Source organism: Fusarium subglutinans (assembly GCF_013396075.1).
Source record: "Fusarium subglutinans strain NRRL 66333 chromosome Unknown NRRL66333_c0000260, whole genome shotgun sequence".
Classification (NCBI taxonomy): domain Eukaryota; kingdom Fungi; phylum Ascomycota; class Sordariomycetes; order Hypocreales; family Nectriaceae; genus Fusarium; species Fusarium subglutinans.
The window spans coordinates 34,823-59,744 of record NW_023502323.1 but is presented as its reverse complement, the minus strand read 5'-3'; the positions used below and the strand labels follow the sequence as shown (position 1 = coordinate 59,744).

The 24,922-nt window shown below is 49.3% G+C and overlaps 5 protein-coding genes across 5 annotated transcripts; 2 read left to right on the top strand and 3 right to left on the bottom strand.

The window, feature by feature from the left end:
- Window positions 1-823: 823 nt before the first annotated feature.
- Window positions 824-3,504, bottom strand: FSUBG_12296 (GFA1-glucosamine-fructose-6-phosphate transaminase; the record flags this gene model as incomplete). The annotated part of the gene is made up of 4 exons (XM_036677070.1): window positions 824-2,615; window positions 2,762-2,990; window positions 3,185-3,255; window positions 3,500-3,504. The coding sequence occupies 4 exons, from the start codon at window positions 3,502-3,504 to the stop codon at window positions 824-826; spliced, it is 2,097 nt and encodes a 698-aa protein (XP_036532241.1).
- Window positions 3,505-7,424: 3,920 nt separating this feature from the next.
- On the bottom strand, window positions 7,425-8,783 carry FSUBG_12295 (RPT4-26S proteasome regulatory subunit; the record flags this gene model as incomplete). The annotated part of the gene is made up of 4 exons (XM_036677069.1): window positions 7,425-7,545; window positions 7,612-8,068; window positions 8,124-8,510; window positions 8,573-8,783. The coding sequence occupies 4 exons, from the start codon at window positions 8,781-8,783 to the stop codon at window positions 7,425-7,427; spliced, it is 1,176 nt and encodes a 391-aa protein (XP_036532240.1).
- A 1,389-nt stretch (window positions 8,784-10,172) lies between these two features.
- FSUBG_12294 (RNA binding Pym) lies at window positions 10,173-10,751 on the bottom strand (the record flags this gene model as incomplete). The annotated part of the gene is made up of 1 exon (XM_036677068.1): window positions 10,173-10,751. The coding sequence occupies one exon, from the start codon at window positions 10,749-10,751 to the stop codon at window positions 10,173-10,175; it is 579 nt and encodes a 192-aa protein (XP_036532239.1).
- A 2,058-nt stretch (window positions 10,752-12,809) lies between these two features.
- FSUBG_12293 (Ca2+-transporting ATPase) lies at window positions 12,810-17,429 on the top strand (the record flags this gene model as incomplete). The annotated part of the gene is made up of 9 exons (XM_036677067.1): window positions 12,810-13,462; window positions 13,515-15,413; window positions 15,464-15,533; window positions 15,585-15,973; window positions 16,023-16,429; window positions 16,875-16,980; window positions 17,139-17,204; window positions 17,266-17,314; window positions 17,370-17,429. The coding sequence occupies 9 exons, from the start codon at window positions 12,810-12,812 to the stop codon at window positions 17,427-17,429; spliced, it is 3,699 nt and encodes a 1,232-aa protein (XP_036532238.1).
- A 925-nt stretch (window positions 17,430-18,354) lies between these two features.
- FSUBG_12292 (e3 ubiquitin ligase UBR1) lies at window positions 18,355-24,921 on the top strand (the record flags this gene model as incomplete). Its single annotated transcript, XM_036677066.1, has 2 exons — window positions 18,355-24,602; window positions 24,654-24,921. The coding sequence occupies 2 exons, from the start codon at window positions 18,355-18,357 to the stop codon at window positions 24,919-24,921; spliced, it is 6,516 nt and encodes a 2,171-aa protein (XP_036532237.1).
- Between the last annotated feature and the right edge of the window lies 1 nt (window position 24,922).

The window sequence follows — 24,922 nt, the reverse complement described above, 5'->3', positions numbered from 1 at the left end:
AGCTTATATACTAACTATAGGCCTTAGAATTAGGGTTTTTAATAATAATAATATAGTTATAGTAGTTCTTATAGGTATATGTTTTTTATAGTAAAAGGTAATTAAATTATTATAAGGCTAACCTTAGCTTTTTAAGAAAAAGTTTAGTAAATTAGTTAGTAATAAGCCTGCCTAAATTAACTAATTTAATAAAATTTATACTATATTACTTTTAGAATAGGGATTTTAGAGGTATAAGTACTTTATGTAGTAAAAAATAAGTACTATTGTTTGACCTACTTAATGTTATGTTAGATACCGATTAGGGCCTAAGAGGTCGAAGGCAAAGGCTCAGTGTCTCATCTCGTGTCCGTTACAGTAAGACCTGAAATTGGAACCTCCAGCTTTGCGGCAAACTAGTATGGTTCAGTTCGTTGCATGGTCAAATGTAGAGAGTAGCGGCGTTTACAATTATTAGTTGTCGGATTTATTTCCAGTTTGTAAGACTTGCTATTCGTGATTACGTTGCCTAGAGCTAATGTATTGTAAATAAGCCAACGTGCCTATTTAGCCTCTTCTCGAGGGTTACCATCTAATACTGACCACGACCAGCCTGGTCCCTGGCCTCCCATTTATTCATTCATTTTTGCCAAACACTTAGTTCCATGCTATCCAGGTAGACAAAACACATTATGCTTGACCAACATGTTCATTTGCAAGCCAGTGCAGTCCAAAACCCAACTCCAAATTTCATCATAAGCCTCTTGCCCATAGCAAAGAGGAACCCAAGCAGCCGCCAAACTCATACTGTACATCGACTATCAGTCAAAACACAGTAACGAGCTTATTCGACAGTGACCGACTTGGCCAGGTTACGAGGGAAATCAACGTTGAGACCCTCAAGAACGGCAAGCCAGTAGGCAATGAGCTGGAGAGGGATAACGTTGAGCAGACCCTGGAGAACGTCGACCGTCTTGGGTATCTCGATCTTCTCGGCTTCAGAAGACTTGAACTCCTCATCAGAGGGGTTGCAGATAACGATGGGCTTACCACCGCGAGCAATAACCTGCTGATAGGCGTTGAGTGACTTCTTGAACAGATCGTCACGGGTGAGGATCATAATTATGGGGAGGTTCTCGTCAACCAGAGCCAGGACACCGTGCTTCAGCTCACCGGACATGACGGCTTCGCAGTGAAGGTAGGAGATTTCCTTAATCTTGAGGGCACCCTCAAGAGCAGTGGAGAACTGGCTGCCACGGCCGAGAAGGAGGAGAGACTTCTGGTTCTTGAAGTTCTCGCAAAGCTTCTTGATGGAGGAGTCAAGCTCGAGGATGGACTTGATCTGGGCAGAGACGTTGGAGAGACCCTCCATGATCTCCTCCCGGCGAGCCTTCTTGGAAGCGCGGTCCTCACTCAGGGACAGAGCAAACATGACCATGGCGATGAACTGAGAGGTGTAGGCCTTGGTGGAGGCGACACCGATCTCGGGACCGGCGTTGATGTGGACACCACAGTGGGTGAGGAGAGAGATGGAGGAACCGACAACGTTAACGATACCGACAGTCAGGGCACCACGCTCCAAGCAGTAGCGGAGAGCCATGAGGGAGTCAGCAGTCTCACCAGACTGAGAGACGAAGACGCAGGTGTCGTCACGGAAGACAGGGGCCTGTCGGTCGAGGAAATCGGAAGCCAGCTCAACGGCGATGGGGATCTCAGCAAGCTCCTCAAATACACCACGGACAGCCATGCAAGAGTGGTAAGAAGTACCGCAGGCAATGAAGATGATGCGGCGGCATCGGCGAATGGTGGAGATGTAAGAGCGGAGACCGCCAAGGGTGACGGTCTTGTTGGCAATGTCGAGACGGCCACGCATGGTGTTGACGACGGACTCGGGCTGCTCGAAAATCTCCTTCTGCATGAAGTGGTCGAACTTGCCCTTCATGATCTCCTGGAGCTCGAGCTCAAGGGTCTGGATGGTTCGGACGTTGGAGCTGCCATCGGCCTTCTTGAGGCGGTGGATGTTGAGGGAGCCCTCGTGAATGTGGGCAATGTCGTCGTCCTCGAGGTACATGACCTTCTTGGTGTGCTCGACAATGGCCGAAGGGTCAGAGGAGAGGAAGAACTCAGTGGGCATGGGCATGCCATCATCAGTCATGAAAGCACGAGACTGAGATCGGTGGAGGAGAGACTTGTCGGCGGCACCGAGAAGGCCAGCGTCGGGGGACAGAAGGTCGTTCTTCTTGATGGCAACATTCTGGGAAGCGGCCTCGGCGGGGAGGGCAGCGTTCTCGTCAGAGTATTCAACATCGACAAAGTCGACCTTCATGCGGCGCTCGGTCTTTACGCCGATGACGAGAGGAGAACCCTTTCGGGCAGCGATAACCTCATGGGGGTAGTGGACGGACTTGATGAGAAGACCATAAGCACCCTCAAGCTCCTGGATGACGGCCTTGGCAAGGTCGGTGAAGCCAATGGAGGGGTGCTGGTCGTGGATGTACTTGGTGAGCTTTGCAATGCACTCGGTGTCGGTCTCAGTCTCGAACTTGAAGCCCTTGGTCTGGAGAAGAGTCTTCAACTCCTTGTAGTTGGTGATGATACCATTGTGAACAACGGTGAACTCCCAGTTGGGGTCAGATCTACATTCAGGGGTTTGTAGTTAGCACACCGTGTTCAAAATCACTCTCCCAATTCAGAACTGATCTTCGCGAATCCTCAAAATGGAACGACAAAGATCAAGAAATTAAGCAATCGGGCTGGGAATTTCGGATTTTCTCAAACGTACCGGTGGGGGTGGCAGTTGACGGTGGAAGGAGGACCGTGAGTAGCCCATCGGGTGTGGGCAATACCGGCATGTGAATCAAAGATCTTCTCGAGGTCGAGGTCGGACTCGTCAATGAGCTTTCGGAGCTTGGCGACCTTGCCGACCTCCTTGAAAGCGAGAACCTCCTTCTTGTCGCCGTCGATGGCTAGACCAGCAGAGTCATATCCACGGTACTCGAGACGGGACAGGCCTGTTTGCAAAAGGCTATGTCAGCAACACGAATCTGGACGCTGATCCCGCGTCTCACCAGTGCATGGCGGGGCGGGGCATGGCTGATGAAAGGGATGGTGAGGGGCAGCTGAGGAGGGGGAAAACATGGGCTACGCTACGCCCATGATTATGATTGTGCTTGTGCTTGTGGGTATGGGATAAGTAATTACTGACCGTTGACAAGAGTGTCGATAATGAACTTGCGGTCCTTCTCCACCAGGTAGTTGATATATCCGAAAATACCACTGATCGTAACGGTTAGCTATTGTTACTTTATTCCACCAATTGAGCCGCCGAATTCCTTCTTTGAGGTCCAGCGTTTGTCTCCCGTGCTTGGCCTTGAACCATAAACATCCATCCCATCTTAGCCTGCGTCGGTCGCAAGCAAAGAATCGGTGGAAGCTCGGTGGCTGGCAGGCCAGGCCAGGGCGAAAAGGCTAGGCGATAACAAAGGCGGTGACGGCGACGAGGAAGAGGAAGCTTCCTTACCACATGTTGACTGAGCTCTTTGCGATGGAAAAACGTGGACAATGGGTTCGTTTAGAGACGAGACGGTCGGTGAGAGTAGAGCAGAGCCGATAGCGAGCGGATATGTGTGGGGGAGAATAAGAGAGAAAACAGGCGGAAGAGTTTTGAGGACGGGGTATCAAGAAGCAATAAGGTGTAGATGAGGGAGGAGAAAGAGGAGAGAAGAGCAGAACAAGAAAGGTGAGGAGGGAGGAGGAGATGGTTGTATATGTAGTCGTTTGAGCTCCAGTCAGTCAGTCAACTTAACTACCATTGCCTTACAGCATTGGGTGAAGGCGAAAGAGGACAAAGGCGGGCAGAGCGGTCTCCGTAGAGGATGGTCCCAGCTTCTCATGGTGTGGAGTCTCTGGCCCGCACCCTCAGTGAGGTGAGCATGGAGGCTAAGCTCCCTAATGCTTAGGTACCTTAGGTAGGTATACTCCGCTATGGTTCTCACTCAAAAGTGACCTGCAACTCAGCAAGGTCTCTTTCAAACTCGCTTTTTGCTCTGCATGCATGGAGGCAGCTTGCTGTCTTGGTGGGCAGAGTGGGGTTGAGGATGACAGTAGCGGGGGTATTTTCGACAGGGCCCAGACAGGGGTGAGAGATTCCATGTTTTTGGTCTGGTCTGGTCTGGCCTGGCCTGTAGATATTTTTATCTGCTCGCTGGTCTACTCCGTATTTACAGAGACGTTGAGGAACGAACGAACTGGCGGGAAGTGGGCAAGACAGGGCAAGGCAAGGGAGCGGTAACAGAGGAATATCATGAGAATGCCTACAGCTCCTACATATCGATCGATAACAACCACACTCCTCCATAGCAACTGACCCTGACTCTGTGAGGGGCGGTTCACAGTTTGAGATGGTTCAGGGATACACCACCATCAGGCGTTTTGAGTTGACTACCTACCTACCGTACCTTGGTCTAAGCTACAGTTGAGGACTGGCCATCATCATCATCATAATCATACAGCTGAACCAAAAGATGACCAATTGATCCTGTTACACGGCATCTGTTATCGTGGACGTGGCAGTAGCTCGCGGCTGTTGAGACGTTAGCTGGAACAGAATGGAAGCCATTGTCAGCCGTGGCTAATGGTTGCATAAGGGTCCAAGGCTTCATAGCCTTCGTCCGCCTCCGGTTTGCTTTCCAATGCCTTACGCTCAGACTCGTAATAATCTGCAACAACTGGTACCTACCTACTTGACGTATCGAAGTTCTAAGAATACCGATCGCTGTTTGCCTCTCTGAATATAGCCCGCGCTTTAATAATTCCAGGGCCTGAAAGGCGGTGCCTGAGCAACCCTGGTGCAACTCCAGGTCTGTCACAGTTCAAGTTAGATCGTGAAGCTTAGTAGGTACCTAGGTCCCGTTTACCTCTCTCTACTTTCGTCATGGCAACGCATCTCGCCGAGCCGCATGTACAGAGAGATGTATCGTACCCAAGATGTATCCGTACGGAACTAACAATAATCTCACAATCCCATTATGGTGACCTCTCACAGGCAAGTTCCTGATCTACAAAGCTAATCTGACTATGAACTTTGTCTCTTACTCTTGATGCGGGAAGTTACCATGTGAGCAGAATTCTCTCTTTCACCGCACTCTCTTTACGTCGAACCACGATCTTTTCGATGTTACCATCTGTATGCATTGAGTCGGTTGTTTGTCACTTATCATATCTGCAGAACCCACCATAAGCATCGTCATCCACCACCACCACTCCTCCACCTCCGCCTCCACCCACCTACAGCACGCCTAAACCAGCCTCACGGGGTTCCCGACTAGCCCGAGCCTTGTCAACACCAACAGAAGAGCGGAAACTTGCAGCTCGTTGCAACTCGTTCTACTTTCTGCCACTTAGAGACCAGAAAGAGAAACGGCAGCGTTATCGTGAAGCGAGAGATCTGCGCTTCCATACGAGAAATGTCTTCCCCACTCGCGCCTTTGTTCGTTCGTATTGACTCCCGGCCTACGTAGCCAAGGGGATGCAATAAAACTTAGGACCTTTATCCTGGGTGACAAAAAGCCTTAGGTAAACTTAGGTAAGTTTAGTGAGGTTTTAGATGATCTTGGACTAAGTATTTTTAGCACCTTAACTTAACGTCAGGAGTCTTCTTACACCCCGAGGGTAGCCAAGGTCTCAGGGACTTCCTCGCAGTCGCTCACTCAGTGTTAGGCTGCGGAAGCTACCAGTCGGCATTGGGAGATCCCCTGCATCTCTTCCTGTGGAGGTGTGCATGCATATGCAGATATGCAATGCGTGCCCCTGAATTCGCCCGTTGTTTTCTTCTTCTTCCTTAATCCTGAAGCTTGTGCTACTTCCCACAATGGTGACTCTGAAACAAATGGCGTCTATGCAACTAAAGATCAACAGATAGATACTTCACTGCAACAACAAATACATAGCTGACACTGACTTTTTGGGGGGTCTTCTGTAACCATGGGTACCCAGACAGTGATACATTGACGGCCTTAGCATCAGATGGATCGTCCCTAGGTCGTGGGTCTCTCATCCAATACCTTGTGTTTGTTTGTCGATTCGAAGTTGAATCAGTTCGCTTCAGTTCATTTGTTAAGATTTCACAGCCTCAATCGCCCCAACCGAAAAAAAATACAATCTCACTAAGAATAGCAACCCGTTCTAACTAGCGCCAATTCCGTTCCGCTCGCCGTTGTTTCCCATCTCAAGTGTAAACGCGCTTCTTGGCTTGTTTTTCTTCTTCTCGATGTATTCTAGCCCCTGTTTATCTCCGTAGCTAGCATTCATTCCTATCAATCTTGTTTTCGGTCTTGTTTCTCTTGATTCGCTTTCCGTCGTCGGTTGACTTGCCGATTAACTACCTAGTTCCAGACCTTAACCAATATGCGATTCTATTGTTAGCATCAACCTCCTTATGTACGTCATCGTCTCCCCAAACTGAGACCCCTATGTTAAAGATATCAACTCCATGCTTCTCTCCATTTTAGCCTTGCCCTTATCCTCAAGCCTGTGTTCCTATAGAGATTACGGATACGCTCGCTCTCCTTCAGGGGTGAGCTGTAGAAACAGACCATCCAGCTCTCTGACATCAGCCACGTTGGCCTAACAGCGACCCCGCTGAGCAGGGCAAGTTCCCACTGTCATCATTAAATAAAGGATGGTGCGTAAGGTGAACCCTGGTCAGAGTCCTGTTGCTGTGGCTGTTTGTTTATGTGAGAAGGAATCCTTTTACACCAACTGTCTATCTGTCCTTTCTTCAGCACTAACAACCTAAGGTAAAAGAGAGTTGATAATTAGAAATTTCTAGTACAATCTATACCACACTATCAGAAAAGGTCGCCTTTTGTAGAACAAAAACGCCAAGCTGAAAATGCCCCTCAGCCCTAAGCTTAAAGATGCCATAAGCTGCCTTATCCTCCTCACTTCAGTCGTTCATCTTGACTACTTGCTTACTAGTAGTAGGGGTATAATAGACCTCGTCTTGCATAATTTCATAATCTTACTCCCTCCCGAGCTGACTTTGGCCAACCGACAGTCTCACTCAGAAGAATCAGCCTTGCGAGTCAAGGCGGTTGTTTCATGGCAACTCTAGCCTCTCACCAATTGTATCAACACCTTGCGACACAACTCATGGCAAAGGATCTGGCTGCTTACATTGTAGGCATTGGCATATGAATCTCACGCTCGTCAAAATACGTATTGTGATAGTCGCAAGAAACTTTCCTGCTTTTCCAGGACGCCATGTACATTCCTGCTTGTAGGGCTGAGCTAATCTATCGCTGTTTGCCCTGACTCTATTGTACAGTCTTACACGGATTACCTAGCAACGCTGGGTCATCAGCTTCCGTCATCCTTGAGCTTCCATGCACCTTTCCACTGTTATATCTATCCATCTTGGTCTAGCATGACACACCCTTCGCCGCTTACAGCTTCTGGTACTCAAGCTTGCCCTCCAACTTCTTGGATTCCGCGACCTTGCGAACAGCCTTGTTGAAGTCGTCCTGATTGATCGAGTCTCGGTAGTCCTTGATAGCAAATAGACCGCTGTATGCATGTCAGATTCATTAAGCTCGTCTTCTTTTCTTTTACTGTTTTGGGATGAAAACTTACGCTTCAGTAACCACGTTTCGCAAATCAGCACCATTGAGTCCGTCACTCATCTTCACCACGCTTTCGAAATCAAGGTCCCCATCGATTACCACGCTTTGTGAGTGAATCTTGAGAATCTCGAGGCGTCCGACCTCGTTGGGCAGAGGAATCTCAATCTTTCGGTCCAGTCGACCAGCACGAAGGAGCGCAGGGTCCAATGTATCAGGTCGGTTGGTTGCCATGATGATCTTGGTCTTGCCCAGATAGTCGAAACCATCCAGCTGGTTGAGCAACTCCATGAGTGTTCGTTGAATTTCACGATCAGCACTAGTGCCCTCAGAGAAACGACGGCCACCAATAGCATCAATTTCGTCCATGAAAATGATGCAAGGCTCGTGCTCTTTGGCATAGCCAAACATCTCGCGGATCAGTCTTGCAGATTCTCCAATGTATTTATCGACAATAGCGGAAGAAACAACTAGTTTACTGTCAGTGATGCCCTTGGTGAAGTAATGTCAGCGCGTGAGCCATACCCTTCAAGAAGTTGGTCTCTAGACTACTAGCAACTGCTCGTGCCAGTAGGGTTTTTCCAGTTCCGGGAGGACCATACAACAGAACACCCTTGGGAGGTTTGATGCCCACTCTGAGGAACAATTCGGGGTTCTTGAGGGGGAGCTCAATGACTTCTCTGAGCTCTCGAATCTGATCGTTCAATCCACCGATACCAGCAAAGCTGACTTGCCCTGGGTCCTCCAGAGACATGTTGTACACCAAGGGGTCGACTTCGCGGGGGAGCATTCGCATGATGGTGAGTGTCGTCATGTCGAGGGCAACACGGGTGCCTTGCTTGAGCTTGACCTTGTCGACCTTTGATCTGCATCCGACAACATATCGTGGCCCCGATGAGGCCTTGACGATAACTGCGAGTATAACCGTTAGTATCCGTCCATCTTGTACGAGTCCATATGTTGTTCGTCCTCACATCGTTCGTCATCCAGCTGTTTCAGTACCTCGCCGATGATCTGTCCCACACTCTGTAGCGCCTTGATGTTGTCCTCGGTCTTGTCAAACTCTCGCTGCATGTCCTTGATCTCTAAGCGCAGATTCTTGAGCTTTGCCTCCCATTCTCGCGACTCCATGAGTTTCGTACGGTACGAGTTAAGGGCAGCCTGGCGCTCGTCTTCGGCAGACATTGTGAATAACTTTATTCCGATACTATTTTCGTGAGTTGTATACTTTGAACGTTTACTTCTTTTCTTTGAAAATTCGTCGGTCTTGGGCGTTGTCTGTAGGGTATCGAAAGCTCGGTTTATGTTGACGGAAAGGTGTTTGGATTGGATGGTGATGGTGGTTGCCTATGGGAGATAGAGAGCTTACCTCACCAGCTGGAGCCTTCCACTAGCGGGCTCGAGCTGCACCGGCAGAATCTCGGCTTATGCTACGTGCAAAGCTCCCGTCCCGTCCATTCAAGGCACCTAAGGCAGTTGAAGAGAATAAGGTAATGAATGAGTGGCTCTATCTCTGAATACCTACGGTATGACCATGCATATAATGTGATAGATCTTGGTTTATTTGCAATTTGGCCTGTAGCTTTTTTTCTTTCTTCTTTTTGATATACCTACCTATGTATTCAAATACCATTGAGTCCACTGGCAAGCCTAAACTGTTCTATTTGTGGCTACCCCTACCCATGTGTTTTGATTATTTTGTCAGAGCATTATTGCCTACCTTACCCTGCGTCACTCAGTTCACTCTCGGATCAGTGATGCTTCATTGGAGACAACGATACTGTAGTTGGGTTTTTTATACTGCAATTGGTTCGAAATAAATTCACTGCTCGTCTATTCTTTGCCAAAGGACTTGGTTAGGTCATAGCGCATCTCGCAACAATTCTTTCTCAAACTTCGATGCGGCAAATCATCATGTGGTTACCGTCACTACCTGTACTCTTCGAATGAGCAGCACCACACAAGGTACTAGGTAGGCATGAAGGAGATATGTCACTGAGAGACAAAAAAGAAAACACAGTACAACACGTTCCTATGTATCAGGTCACTCACGCCAGCCGGCATTTATGGACGCAAAGATCTTCAGCATTTCCTCTAGTGGCCGAATTTCCAAGATCAAAGACGATTGTAAGTCAAGGAATTTCGTAGCTCTCATTAGATGTCTAATCTACTCAAAAACACGATTTCTAGGTACATCCTGACCCAGCCTTAAGCTTTGCGCGCATAGCGCATCGTGCCTATTGCTCTCTTGTCCTAAAGATGGACAGGGTGTCGGGAAGAGCAAAAGGTGTGCCGATTTCAGAATGAAGGGCCAGGATACATCCAAGTGATGGCAAGGGCCAAGAATTTGGCTAACGATCCTTTAAATAGCTGGAGACGGCCTGCTGATGATGTTGAGTCGGGTATAGGTTGCAAAAATATTTATCTTCGTCATCCGACTTGGCATCAGAGGTTATAATGTCCTGGTGAAAAGTAGTTGCTTCACCCAGAAACGCGGCCCTGGATCTACCAGCGGCTGTTCGAAGCACCTTGAATTGCAGTGATAGTTCTCGAGTCGAAGTCGCATAAACTGTCTCAGTCCTTCTTTTCACCCTCGTCGTCAGTGACCGCCTTCTTGGGCTCACCCTCAGCGTCGAAACCGAGTGCATCCAACTCTCTAATGAGTTCGTTGATTTTGATGACCTTTGCGATTTGCTCGGGGAGCAGAGCCTCCCCACCTTCCTTCTTGTTCTTGAGGTCCTTAGCCTGCTTTAACTTCTTCTTAAGATTTCGGGCCTTTTTCTCGCGCTCAACTTCCGGATCGACTTCCTCGGGCTTTGTCTCTTCCGCAAGGGCCGGAGCGTCACCGTCTGCAGCCTTTGCCTTTTTCCGAGCCTCGCGACGCTTGGCGTTCTTATTGCTTGCGGTAGAGCTTTGTTCAGAGCTCTCTTCCTTCAAGCCCGTAGCACCCGGGATGCCAATCTTCTTACCGCGCTCGCGAAAGGCCTCGGCAGTACGGTTCTTGTAGACTTCGACATCCTCAGGAGGGCGGTATCCCGGACGAATTTTGATAGCTTTGCGGGTGCTGCCATCTGCGCGGACAGACTGCGGGATCTCTCGGTCACCACTGTTCTCGTCGGTGACAATACCCGCGTTCGAAGGCTGTGAAGGCATGGCGAAAAAAGAGACGGAGCAAAAGGAGAGTCAATTCGATTCGAGAGAGCGCCTGGGTCCGACGCTGGACGTTGTCGCAGACAAACAGGGTTTGGAATCTGCTCGGCAGGTACCGAAGCAGGTTGAAAGCTTTGGCTTGGAGGGGTCAAGTTGGAGGGGAGGGGCTGCGAGTGGCTGAAAGCAAACAGCGCCACATGCATGTGGCTACATCAGGGTTTAATCCAGGATTATACACAGATGCAGCCTTGATTGAGTACCATTGCATGATTTATGCAATGTAATTATGTTTCATCACGCTCCCTCGAAGGCGTCCCAAATCATGATCACAATTGCCCAAGCACGCCTGTGTCCCCTGGAGAGATTTCCGCCGGGGCCGTGGGAGCCAAGCTGTTACTATAAGTACCTACCTGCCTACCTAGTACATACTGGACACAAACAACAAGGGAATATCCCTGCTAATTTGAGCTTATTTGAGCTGGAGCCCTCTCATTGGTAGATGTCTCGAGCTCGATGCCCTGCAGGGTGCCTTGTTTCAACCTTTCCTCATGTAAAACGGTAAAAGGACGGATGCCCACGTTGCAGATGTGCCCTGGTGTAAGCGACATAAATCCTCTGACCCGTCATATCTGAAGAGTGCCTAAGTTACACAGCCTCACTTTCTAATTTTCTTATTCCTCAGCTTCCTTCTCGAACGTGCTTCACTACATCATGAAAAGCCTTGCTAAACTATGAAGGTATGGTGAGAGGATCTGGCTGACTATCATGCAAGACCACAAGGAGAATGGAAGGATTTCCACGTCCTACATAGGTAGCCCATAAGGTACGGACGGGAGTGGAAAAAGCCATATGGTGTAGATAGCTTGCCCCCCCTCTGAATTGAAATGGTGTGCTGCCACAGCTCAAGCTTAACACACCGTTATTTGAGGAGCGTTGAACGAGGCTTCTTGCATAACGAGAATGGCTTTCACATATTTGACCCAGTCAAATTACTGCAATCAGTCACTGGCTGCCTCATGCATACGTCGTGGCAGGTCGAGAACCTACAGAATTATGCCTAATGGCAGCCTCTCGCACGACTTTACTTGTGACAGTGGGACACAGGGCAAGGCTCGCCTCCGCTACAAGCGTAACCAGTGCTGTTTGGTGAGTGTGTTGGGCACATCAAAAATGTGCTTGTTAGGCGTATTACTTTTTGGCCTTTTTCATGCTACTCGTGTTTGGAGTTCAATATTTGAGACCTTCTCCCAAATGTTCCCATCTTTGTTTGCGTATCACTACCGAAGATTAAACCTATGATCAGCTAGCTTCGTCATCCTTTGTGTATCATTAATTGGGATTTTTTGAATGTTGTTGACACAAAGCGGTCTCATTCACCTACCACGTGTCTGGTTGTTGAAATGGACTCTTGATATTACTTACCTTAGTACACTACGCACCTCAACCTCAAAGAAGGATCAACTTAAGCTTAATATCTTGTTCCTAGTAAGGGATAGTAGCAGTGCGTAATTGCGTACGGAAATATCCCTTTACTCTTGGGCCAGCGCACCAAGAATACCCAGGTAAGGCAAGGCAAGGTAAGGCTGCCTCAGGTAGTAACCACAATCCAATAGATACTTCCCTACCTTGCCACAACAAGGATGAATCGGGGGGTATTTTGCTTCAGCAAGTACTAATTACTAACCTATGTACTAGGTACTAAGGTAGGTCTAGTACTTATCTAACCGCTGCTGTGTACCTAGGTACCTTAGGTACGGTACTGCCTTACTTTATATGAACTCAGCAATGTCCTATCCGTCTCATTACAATCTGCCAATCACTGGCAAGTGCTACTGCCTGTGTCATTGTCCAAGGTAAGTCGGTAACTTGATTTTCCTGCCCTTCCCCTCTTCGAAGACCTTAGAACCAAACTTGCCTCACAATATAAAGGGAGGCCTCTTAATCGCGGCATTCTTGTTCTGCTTTTATACTACCCTACTTAAGAGCTGTCAAGGCTTTCTCAGGAGTTGGTCAATTATCAATCTCGACCCTGAAGCTCCAACACTCACCACCATCGCCAAGATGGCAGCTCCTCATATATCACAGGAAGAAAAATCCCCTGGAAACGACCATGTTGCCACCAAAACAAGTCTACTAGACACTTCAGATGCATTGACTCCGGACCCAGGCACCGAGGACATGTTCAGAACTGGGAAAAGCAAATTTGCGTTCAGTCCAGGTCAGCTTTCTAAGTTGCTCAATCCCAAGAGCCTTAACGCCTTTTATGCTCTTGGGGGAATTGATGGTATAGAGAAGGGCCTACATACAGATCGCAATGCTGGCCTCAGTACCGACGAGTCCACAGTGGATGGAGAGGTCGCATTCCACGACGTTGCGCCAAAAGGAACACCAAAGCACGGGACGGCTGGTGATGCAATACCGGAGAGTAATGCTGAAGCGGCAGTTGATATTCCTCCTCCTGAAGATCCCAACCCTACTGGGATTTTCTGCGACCGAAAAAAGATCTTCAGAGACAATTGCCTTCCTGATAAGAAGACAAAATCTCTCTTGGAGATTGCCTGGACTACCTATAATGACAAAGTTCTCATTCTCTTGACCATTGCGGCGATTGTATCACTAGCTCTGGGCCTTTACCAAACCTTTGGAGGTGAGCATAAAAAAGGTGAGCCCAAAGTCGAATGGGTTGAAGGTGTCGCAATTATCGTGGCTATCGTGTAAGTAAATGCTCCAGTCACGCCAAGATTCAACACTAACAGAAGCTGGCAGTATTGTGGTGCTAGTCGGTACAATCAACGATTGGCATATGCAGCGACAGTTCACCCGGCTCACTAAGAAAACCAATGATCGTATGGTCAATGTTATTCGTTCAGGGAAGTCTCAAGAGATATCCATCAACGACGTAATGGTCGGGGATGTCATGCATCTTGCCACGGGAGACATCGTACCAGTAGATGGCATCTTTATTCAAGGCAGCGCCGTCAAGTGTGACGAGTCCTCAGCTACTGGAGAGTCGGAACTACTCCGAAAGACACCAGCAGCAGAGGTGTTCGATGCAATTCAGAAACTCGACACCAAGGAGGCGGAGAAGCTCGATCCTTTCATCATCTCGGGAAGCAAGGTCAATGAGGGCAATGGGATGTTTCTTGTGACTGCTGTGGGGGTGAATTCCAGCTATGGCCGAATCTCAATGGCCCTCCGCACCGAACAGGAAGACACGCCCCTGCAGAAGAAGCTCAACATCTTGGCAGATTGGATCGCCAAAGTAGGTGCTGGCGCCGCGCTGTTGTTATTCGTCGTGCTCTTCATCAAGTTCTGTGCTCAGCTTCCAAACAACCGCGGATCTCCATCTGAGAAGGGTCAAGAATTCATGGAGATTTTCATCGTCTCAGTCACTGTTGTTGTAGTGGCTGTCCCCGAAGGACTGCCCTTAGCAGTCACACTGGCACTGAGCTTTGCGACTGTCAAGATGCTCCGTGACAACAATCTCGTTCGAATCCTCAAGGCCTGCGAGACGATGGGCAATGCCACGACTGTTTGCTCTGATAAAACTGGGACACTTACCCAGAATAAGATGTCGGTAGTTGCCGCCACACTTGGTAAAACAACCAGTTTCGGCGGTACTGATCCGCCACTGGACAAGCGCTTGGACATCGACCGGAAGGCTCTCACTGTACCCAATGTCTCAGACGCCGACTTCGTGAACGGACTAAGTCAACAAGTCAAGACTCTCCTCATCCAGTCCAATGTGCTCAACTCAACGGCCTTCGAAGGTGGCCAGGATGGCCAGAAGACGTTCGTCGGTTCTAAGACTGAGGTTGCTTTACTTACCTATTGCCGAGATCATCTAGGAGCTGGGCCAATCCAAGAGATACGATCTTCTGCCGATATCGTGCAGACAGTGCCTTTCGATAGCAAGAACAAGTACAGTGCTGTAATTGTTAAGCTGCCCAGTGGAAAATATCGCGCGTACGCAAAGGGTGCTTCTGAGATACTGCTGGAAAAGTGTACCAAGTGTCTCGAAAATGTGTCCCAGGGGAATACCATGTCCGCTCCCCTGACTGAAGCGGATCGAGACATGATCGGCGGGGTCATTATCTCCTATGCAGGACAGACTCTCCGAACCATCGGGTCATCATATCGCGACTTCGAATCCTGGCCACCTGAGGGAGCTGTCTCCCCGGATAACCCGCAATGCGCAGATTTCAATGTTGTGCACCAAGATATGACGCTGATTGGAATCTACGGTATCAAAGATCCGCTACGACCGACTGTAATCAGTGCTCTTGAGGACTGTCGTCGGGCTGGCGTCTTTGTAAGAATGGTAACTGGTGACAATATCCAAACGGCCTCCGCTATTGCCTCCGAATGTGGTATATTCCGTCCTGATGAAGGTGGCATTGCGATGGAAGGCCCCGAGTTTCGAAGACTTGCACCTGAAGAACTCAAACAAAAGGTGAGACATCTTCAAGTCCTGGCTCGCTCAAGCCCCGAGGATAAACGGATCCTGGTCCGTACCCTTAAAGATCTCGGAGAAACAGTGGCAGTGACGGGCGATGGAACGAATGATGCGCCAGCTTTGAAGATGGCAGACATTGGATTCTCCATGGGCATTGCTGGAACAGAAGTGGCCAAGGAAGCATCGTCGATTATCCTTCTTGATGACAAGTAAGTGAGCGGTTCGTATACTACAGTAGGACACCACTGATGTCTTGCAGCTTTGCTTCCATTGTCAAGGGCTTGATGTGGGGTCGTGCCGTTAATGATTCTGTCAAAAAGTTCCTTCAGGTGAGCTTGTATATACAATAACCGTGGAGTTTAGCTAATCGATGATGGTAGTTCCAACTGACTGTCAACATTACTGCCGTGGTATTGACATTTGTCTCAGCAGTTGCAAGCAGCAAGCAGGAATCTGTTCTCAACGCCGTCCAACTCCTTTGGGTCAATTTGATCATGGACACCTTTGCAGCCCTTGCATTGGCCACAGACCCCCCTACGAGGAGTGTCCTTGACCGGAAGCCAGATCGAAAGTCGGCACCGCTCATTACATTGAGAATGGCCAAGATGATCATAGGACAGGCTATTTGCCAACTTGCAATCACATTTGTGTTAAATTTTGGTGGCAAGACCCTTTTAGGCTGGTACGGAGACTCGGAACATGATACCAAGCAGCTCAAGACACTCGTCTTCAATACATTTGTCTGGTTGCAAATTTTCAACGAAATCAAGTATGTGCCGAAGCTTTGATAAGTGATACTTCACTGACCAGGATTTTAGCAACCGTCGGCTGGATAACAAGCTCAACATCTTTGAAGGCCTCCATCGCAATGTTTTCTTCATCATAATCAACCTCATCATGATTGGAGGCCAAGTCCTCATCATTTTCGTAGGTAGCGATGCCTTTGAGATTGTTCACTTGAACGGTAAAGAATGGGGACTGTCGATCGGCCTAGGTGCCATCTCTGTTCCTTGGGGTGCACTAATCAGACTCTGTCCTGATGAGTGGATTGCTGTGTGTCTCCCAGGCTTCCTTCGCAGAAGATGGATTTCGCCTCGCACTGAAGATTTGACGATTGACAAGTCGCTGGATTCTGACGATGAATTTGTACGGCCACCACTTCGCGTCATGAGCTCCATCAGGGGTCCGCGGGTTCAGCAACACATTGGGTTCAGGGAGAGAGTGCGTAGGTACAAAGAGGCGAAGGATAGGGTAAAAGAGGAGTTGCAAGAGAAGCCCGAAACATCTAGAGCAGGGATAGATCAAGTTTAGGAAGAGCGGTGATTTTGACTGCGTTCCAGTATCTTGCCGACGGTTTCTAGCAGATAGGAGTTGATATCATAAATCCAGCCCCGTCCGAGCATTGAGTCAAGTTGGTAGAAGATAGAGCCTGTGCGGCGGTATTTTTGTAGTGTGTTGGTGTAAGAAAGCATTAAACGTTAGTAACAAATGATCCTCCTTGATAATTATTCCCATCGATGAAGTGAGAGATACCTTAGTTAGATGGTTGTTGAAAGTGAGTTCCGTCCCGATTAAACCGGGGCTCGGGATATCTGGCCCAGCTGGCCAATCACAGACGAGGTAAAGCTGTCCCCGGAACTTCGCGAATTTCCTGGCCTGACAATCTCTAGAACCTCTCCATCCTTCAACCGAAGCCTCACAATCGACCGTCGCCGACGTCCACCACCGACTCTTAGCCGTGCTACAGACGCTCAATTGCGCTCATCTATCAAAATGGTAAGATAGAGGCTACTCCAAGACCCCCCTCGCCGACCGCAATGGCTAATCGCGCATCTGCACAGGCCCTCGCCAACACACTCTACAGGCAAGTAACGACGACGCCGACGACACGATAATCGATCGCCCAGACTAATTCGGGATTTTACTTTCTGCAGGAGCCTCTTCTCCACCAACTACCTGATGCTCGCTACCGTTTTCACTGCTGGCTTCGCCTGGGAGATGTAAGGACTGCCCGCACACGACTTCGGACCAACGGGAACCAGGACGCTGATTACGATACAGTGGCTTCAACAACGTTATGGACAAAGTCTGGGACAACAACAACCGAGGCGTACGTGCGATGAAGACCGGAAATTGGCGAGAGACAGATGCTAACGGGCTTGCAGCGACAATGGAAGGATATCCGACATAAGTTCCTCGAGGGCGGCGATGAAGATGAGGAATAAAGAGGTTGACAAGGACAAGGACATGGACATGGACCTGATCATGGAGCAACGGGCCGAGCGAGGCGAGGCATTGATTCTGTGCCACTTGCCGTGTACAAATTAGAAGAGGATTAGAGGCTTGATTACACACACGACATCTCTTTACCTACCTTACCTCTGTTGATGCATTATTTCCTTTCCATTTGTTGATTGCTAGAACCGAGTAATAGCCATGGCCACTGCCAACTGTTTGTACCTATGTTTACCAAGAATTTATGGACATAAACACAGTGCACATGTATGTATGGTAAGATCAGACTTTTACTGCCAAGAGTGAGGTGGTGATGGCAATTCGTGTTTGCTTGTGAATGTGACTGTAGATACTACTAGGTAGTCTATACCTAAAGAGCTCCAGCTGGAACTGCTTCGGCAATTCGTTCATACGTGAGCGGTGCAGTGGACTGGGCTGGATTGGCAGCCCAGGTATTGCCCCTTGGTGAGTGCGCCAAAACCTCACTGTGATTCAGCCCCAGGATACAAGGCAAAAGGTCGGTATAGGCAGTAGTAAGGTAGCAGATATTTAAACTGCCATCATCAACTTGACAGCTTGAAAGTTAGGTACGCAATCTGACATTGGGAACAACCACTTTCACGGCCACTTCTGGATTTTGTGTCTTTTTTTTTTTTTTTTTACTGGGCTGCCATAGGTAAATCAGCTACTTTTTTGCTTCTACACTGTTCAAATCGCTGACGTCTTTATCCGCAGAGCAACTGTTCCACCGAACCTTTCTCCAATATTTGCGGACCCCCCACTTCGGTATTGCCTATCAATAATCGACCTGACGACATCGCCGACACCGCAATCAACGTCGTTTCTACTTTTCTCTCTTTCTCATCTTCTCTTTTCATCTCACACAATAAATGCTACGATGAGGTTGGTTTGACCATGGCCCAATCTATGTCGACCCAGGAGCAACAGCTCTGCCAGTTCTTGGCCGACCTGCCCTCCCGCTTCAACTACCGCTTCACCGAAGATGCTTCACACGAGCTGCTTACCAGCCTCTTCTGGTCTCTCGCTGGAGGAAAAAGTGAATACATGCGATTACTCTTCCCGGACGGTAAAATCGGAGACACACACAAGCTGAGCGACTCCCAAGGCGCAGTTGAGGGAGCAGAGTATACTGAGGCAGCGCGGGGGAAGCGATGTGGGCACATCTTCAAACCTGGTGAGGCATCGTACATGTGCCGCACCTGTGGTACCGACGAAACTTGCTGCCTATGCGCCCGATGCTTCGACTCGACCGACCATACAGGGCACATGGTTCGAATCCACATATCAGTAGGAAATAGTGGTTGCTGTGACTGTGGAGATGACGAGGCATGGCGAACACCTCTGTTCTGCACCATTCACTCTCACGTTCAGGGAGGCACGGACAAGGGAAAGGGAAAAGAGGCGGCCGGTCTGCCTGAGGATCTTGTCACGAATCTACAGATGACCATCGGTCGTGTTTTCGACTACATCTGCGACGTCATCTCATGCTCCCCAGAACAGCTACGACAAGCCAAGACACAAGAATCGATTCTTGAAGACGAGCAGTCATCACGCCTCTCGTCGAAATACTACGGTCCCGATGCCGAGCCATGTACAGAATTCGCCTTGATTCTTTGGAATGACGAGAAACATACTGTTCAAGAAGTTCAAGACCAGGTCGCCCGCGCTTGTCGAAAAAGCCGTAAGCTGGCTGCAGAGAATGCTTGGGAGACCGATGCTATTGGACGAAGTATCCTGACGTATATGCCCGACGTGAAGCGACTCTTGGACATGGCAGCTATAATGGAGGCCATCAGAGTTACAGTCACGATTCGGTCTGCAAGAGACACTTTTCGCGAACAAATGTGCGGCACCCTCGTTGAGTGGTTGAGTGATATATCTGGTTGCTCTGTCGGCCACGACAACAGCATTCTCCGACGCACAGTCTGTGAACAGGTAATGAACCCCTGGCGTCAAGGGAGCCGAGCGACCCACACGATGGGTCTGATTGACGATGAGGAGGAGGATGATCAGATTGTCGACAGCAGACGCCGCTTTGATGGCATGAATGCTAGGTTCATTTTGGCCTTGCAAGCTGCAGCCAACACCGGTACCGGCGTTCAGATAGAAATTGACGACGACTCCGACGATGATGGAGAGGACGAAGAAGAAGCCGATGCAGATATGGACGATCAAGGCCAACATTCTCCTTCCAGCTCAGTGGCTGGAGGAGACGAAGACGAGGATGACGACGTCATGATGGTCGATGCCCGCGGAGACGTAGGAGACCTTGGAATGAATTGGAGAGACAACGACCAGGCTTTGGAAGAAGACGAAGCAACAATGGCAGGCTATCCACCGCCTCCACCACCTCCTCCTGCTCAAGTTACGTCTCAGGGCCAGGGTCAAACCCAGACACAATCTGAGGCTCCAGCTAGAGTTAGGGATAGAGAAGCAACACCATCCGACTCGGATACAGCGGAGCCCCTAATTGCTCCTTCGATTTACGCAAAGGCGAACGCGGAAATCCCCAAAACTCCTGGTAAGACCGAGAAGTTAGTTCCCAGACCTGGGCGTTATTGGATCGAGACACCTGCCGTTTATACACAACGTGAGAATGTGCCTCCAGCTGAGGATGTCTTCCGCCGTGTTCGCCTCGACTGGCTGTTGCTGTTCGATTTGCGGATGTGGAAGAAGGTGAGAAACGACCTCCGAGCTCTGTACATCTCTACGGTTGTGACTATTCCCGAATTTAAGAGAGTACTGGCCCTCAGATTCGCCAGTCTTTACACAATCCTGGCCCAGCTTTATCTAGTTGGAGACCGAGAGCCAGATCACTCCATCATCAACCTTTCTCTTCAGATGCTTACCACCCCATCAATCACTGCAGAAGTTGTCGAGCGCGGAAACTTTATGACCAGCTTGTTGGCAATCCTATACACCTTCCTGACAACCCGTCAAGTTGGACATCCTTGGGATGTGTCCCCTGACGCAGTCTTAGGCTTCGAAAGCGGGTCGGTAACTAACAGGCGCATGTATCACTTTTACCAAGACCTGAAGTATCTTTTCGGCGCTCCTCATGTACAGGAACGCGTCAGATGTGAGCCTCGCTACCTCATGCAATTCCTTGACCTCGTCAAGCTTCATCAATGTATTGGGCCAAATGTCAGGGCTGTGGTCGAACACGTGGAATACGAGGCCGATTCCTGGATTACAGCATCCCTTGTAACCAGGCAGATCAACTTGCAAGCACGAAACCTTGCTGAGGCGTTCCGCAACTGCCCCCCAGATGAGTTCCACTACCTACAACAAGCAATTCGCTTCACGGCCAAGACGGTCATCTTGAACTCCATCGGCGCTGAACGTCATCGATTCAAGCAAGGCGAAATCAAGGACGAGGTGCAGTTTAAGACATTAAGTGATTTTGAGTTCGATAGCGAATCGTCATCGTATGATGTCGTCAAATTCGTTGTCGAGAAGGACGCCATCAGTTTTCACCATGCGCTGCACTATACGCTGTCCTGGCTCATTGAATGTGGCCGGTCTCTTCCTGTATCAACAATGCGCAACCTCCTGAGTTTTACTCAACAGGAGCTCAAATCCAAACCACGATTGATGGGGAGACCTCAAGTGCCGCGAAAGAATTACACCGCAGAAGATTATCTCATCGCGTCTTTCGACTTCCCTCTCCGTGTTTGCGCTTGGCTTGCCCAGATCAAGGCTAACATGTGGGTTCGCAATGGAATCAGCCTGCGACACCAAGCCAGCACGTATCGGGGTGTCGGTCAACGAGATGTATCTCATCATCGGGATATCTTTTTGCTTCAGACAGCTTTGGTGATTTGTGACCCCAGCCGAGTACTGGTCTCGATCATAGACCGCTTTGGAATGGAAAGTTGGGTCAAGGGCTTATTCGAGCTCAAATCTGAAGCTCAAGATGATGCCCAGCACCTTGATGTTGTTGAAGATATGATTCATCTCCTCATCGTCTTGCTCAGCGACCGGACCTCTTTGATATCTTCAGAGGATGAGACCAAATCCAGGCTCTTGGCCATGCGCCGCGACATTACTCATGTATTGTGTTTCAAGCCCCTATCGTTCAACGAGATCTGTAACAAACTGCCTGAGAAATACCAAGAGCAAGAGGACTTCCACCGAGTGCTTGATGAGATGGCCACTTTCAAACCACCAGAGGGTGTCTCCGATGTTGGTACTTTCGAACTTCGACCCGAGTATATCGAGGAGATTGACCCCTACATCGCTCACTACAACAAGAACCAGCGTGAGGAGTCGGAGCTGGCTTACCGAAAGAAGATGGCGAAACGAACAGGAAAGACTACTGAAGAAATAGTATACGAGCCCAAGGCCCGACCAGTCCCTTCGGGCATGTTTGAGGACTTGGGCGCTTTCACAAGTACTGGCATGTTTGCTCAAATCATCTACTACTCACTCCTTTACCCCCTGGTAGCCGGCAAGTTTACTCCCTCGGTTCCCTTTACTCGACTGGAAACATTTCTCCAGGTTGTCTTGCATCTTATGCTTATCGCCATTCTCGAGGACAAGTCGAGTGACGATGACATGGGCGAAGAATCACCAAAGTCCTTTGTCCACATCGCCCTCACAAAGTTCGGCCGCAGTAACTTTATGCCTGAAGCCCACAGTTCAAGGACAATCGTGTCTCTGCTGAATATGATGTCAACCAAGGACGAGTTCAAGGCAGTTCATCCCAAAATCGCGCTCGTTCTGAAGCGTCTGCGCCAGAAACGCCCTCGCACCTTTGAGACAGCGTATGTAAACTTGGGTGCTTCCGTAGACCGCATAAGCACTGCCTCACCAGCAAACACATCTGCTGAGGAAGAGCGCGAGAGAAGAAAGAAGGCGGCTCTGAGTCGTCAAGCGAAGGTCATGGCGCAATTTCAACAGCAGCAGAAGAGCTTCATGGAAAACCAGGCTTCTTTTGATTGGGGCAGTGATATTGATGAAGATGAGGACGAAGAAGGCGATGGTAAGCAAACGGAGGACCGAAAACACAACTGGAAGTACCCAGTGGGAACTTGCATCCTGTGTCAGGAGGAGCCGGACGACCGTCATCTCTACGGAACTTTTGCTCACTTCAACGAAAGCCGCATCCTCCGACAGACAGATTTCCAAGACCCTGATTTCGTTCGCGAAGCATCACAAACACCATGCAGTCTTGATCGATCTGCCGAGGATGTTCGACCATTCGGTATTGCTCACGAGAACCGCAAGATGGTGGAAAAAATCAACGCTCAAGGCGAAACGTTTCTCGCAGAGAGGCAGACAATCGGAAAGGGTTTTCCTTCAAACGTCTGTCGGTCAGGCCCAGTAGCAAGTGGTTGCGGGCACATGATGCATTATCGTTGCTTTGAAGTTTACTATGAAGCGACTGTTCGCCGCCATACGCATCAGATTGCCAGGCATCACCCAGAAGACACTAAGCGCAATGAGTTTGTCTGTCCTCTGTGCAAGGCCCTTGGCAATGCATTTGTGCCCATTATCTGGAAGGGCATAGACGAGTCATACCCAGGTTACCTACAGTCTCAAGGTACATTCGAAGAATTTGTTGAGAAGCAAATGGGATCTGCTTACTGGATTGGTGGAAGCAAGGCACGGGAGGACGAGCCTACTGTGCCTGACATGTTTACTCCAAGTCTCCCGGGAAGCCTCGTCGAGTCCTTGCTCCCAGCCCAAGCTTCGAGCGACACCTTATGGGGAAGAGATGATGCAGAATCCCATTCGTCAACTGTCGGCACACCTGCGAGCTACGCATTTTCTGACTCAGTTACCCCTGAGCCGGCGCAGCCTCAGCCCGCCACTACTACTACCAACAACAACACAGATGGCAGCCAGTTGATGAACGAGCTATTAGCAGCCTATCGCCGACTGAGGAATACACTCCGTGTCAACGGTCTTCGTACTAGCCACCTCATTGACGCTAAGGGCGACAATGTTGGTGAATTATGCGCCAGCGATACACTGGTGAGGTCTGTGGGCTTCACCATCTCTTCAATTGAGGTCCAGCAGCGAGGCATTGAAGCCCAGCCAGGCATGACACTCCTAGAGAAGATCCCTGAACACATTTTGTCGCACCTTAGAGTCCTATCAGAGACTGTATCTTCGTACATCGCTGTTGGGGCGCAGTCTGGTGGTGGCGAGAACAAGATCGAAACCGAATTCAGGAAGGACAGCGAGCGGCAACACTGTCAGCTGTTTATGTCGAGATATTTTGGTACTGGAACTCCCTATGCTCGCCGACCTCTGGATGTGTACCCTCCACTACTGAGCATGGACTCGTTCCTATTCTTAGTGGAATGCTCCTACGGTTTAGTGCCGCTCCAGAAAGCTGAAATTTCTCACGTTCTTCGGCTGTGTTATCTGGCAGAACTTGTTAAGCTGGTGTATCACATGGGTCGCAATATTCCTGTCGCTAGCTGGGTTGGCAATCTCACCAACCGCCATACGCAGGACCCGGCCATCAACAATTTTGCAGACTTTGCCCTCGGCGTTACGAAGACTGGGGTCGATTTCCATGCGGCCCAATTCCCTGAGGGTGTTGAATTTGGCGAGAACCGTGGCTTCCAGCAACCAGGTGTGGACACTCTGGAGAGCTGGTATACCTTTTCCAAGAAATATGCTCTCACCTTCCTACGGAAATGTGTCATTTTCCTGTATGTCAAGTATGGCGTAGATTTCAACAGTCACGTCTCGCCTTCGCCAGATGCTGATGAGCTGGAGCGCCTCACTGAAGCTCTTCGGGTTCCAACATTTGACGAGATGTGTGCTGCCATCACAGATAACGCGTCAGCTTGTGGCTGGCCTCAGACAACTTCTGCACTGGTGTCTGGTTGGGTGAAGCATCAAGTTATGTGGCCTGGAGACTATAGTGAGATTCCTCTCTCGGCAATGGTAAGCCACCCAGGAATCTTCGAACTTATTGGATTGCCAAAGAATTACGATGCGCTCATAGAGGAAGCTACCAGACGAAAATGCCCTACCACTGGAAAGGAGCTCACAGATCCTGTCATATGCCTTTTCTGTGGAGAACTATCTTGCAGCCAAGGCACATGTTGCCAGAAGATGGACAATTCTGCCGAACGAACAGAGCACACCAAGATTGGTGGTGCACAGCAGCATATGCGCAAGTAAGCGATGGCCAGCTATTATATTGTGGTCAGGATACTAATAAGATTTAGGTGTCAACGGAATATTGGAGTGTTCCTCAATGTGCGCAAATGCTCGGTGGTATACCTTTTCCGACTTTCGGGATCCTTCACGCCAGCTCCTTATATCGACAAGTACGGAGAGACGGATCCTCAGCTGCGTCATGGGCGACAGCTCTTCCTGAACCAGAAACGATATGACTCCATGATACGAAATACGGTGCTCAACCACGGGGTACCGAGCTTGATTAGCCGCAAGTTGGAGGCGGAGATCAACAATGGCGGATGGGATACTTTGTAGT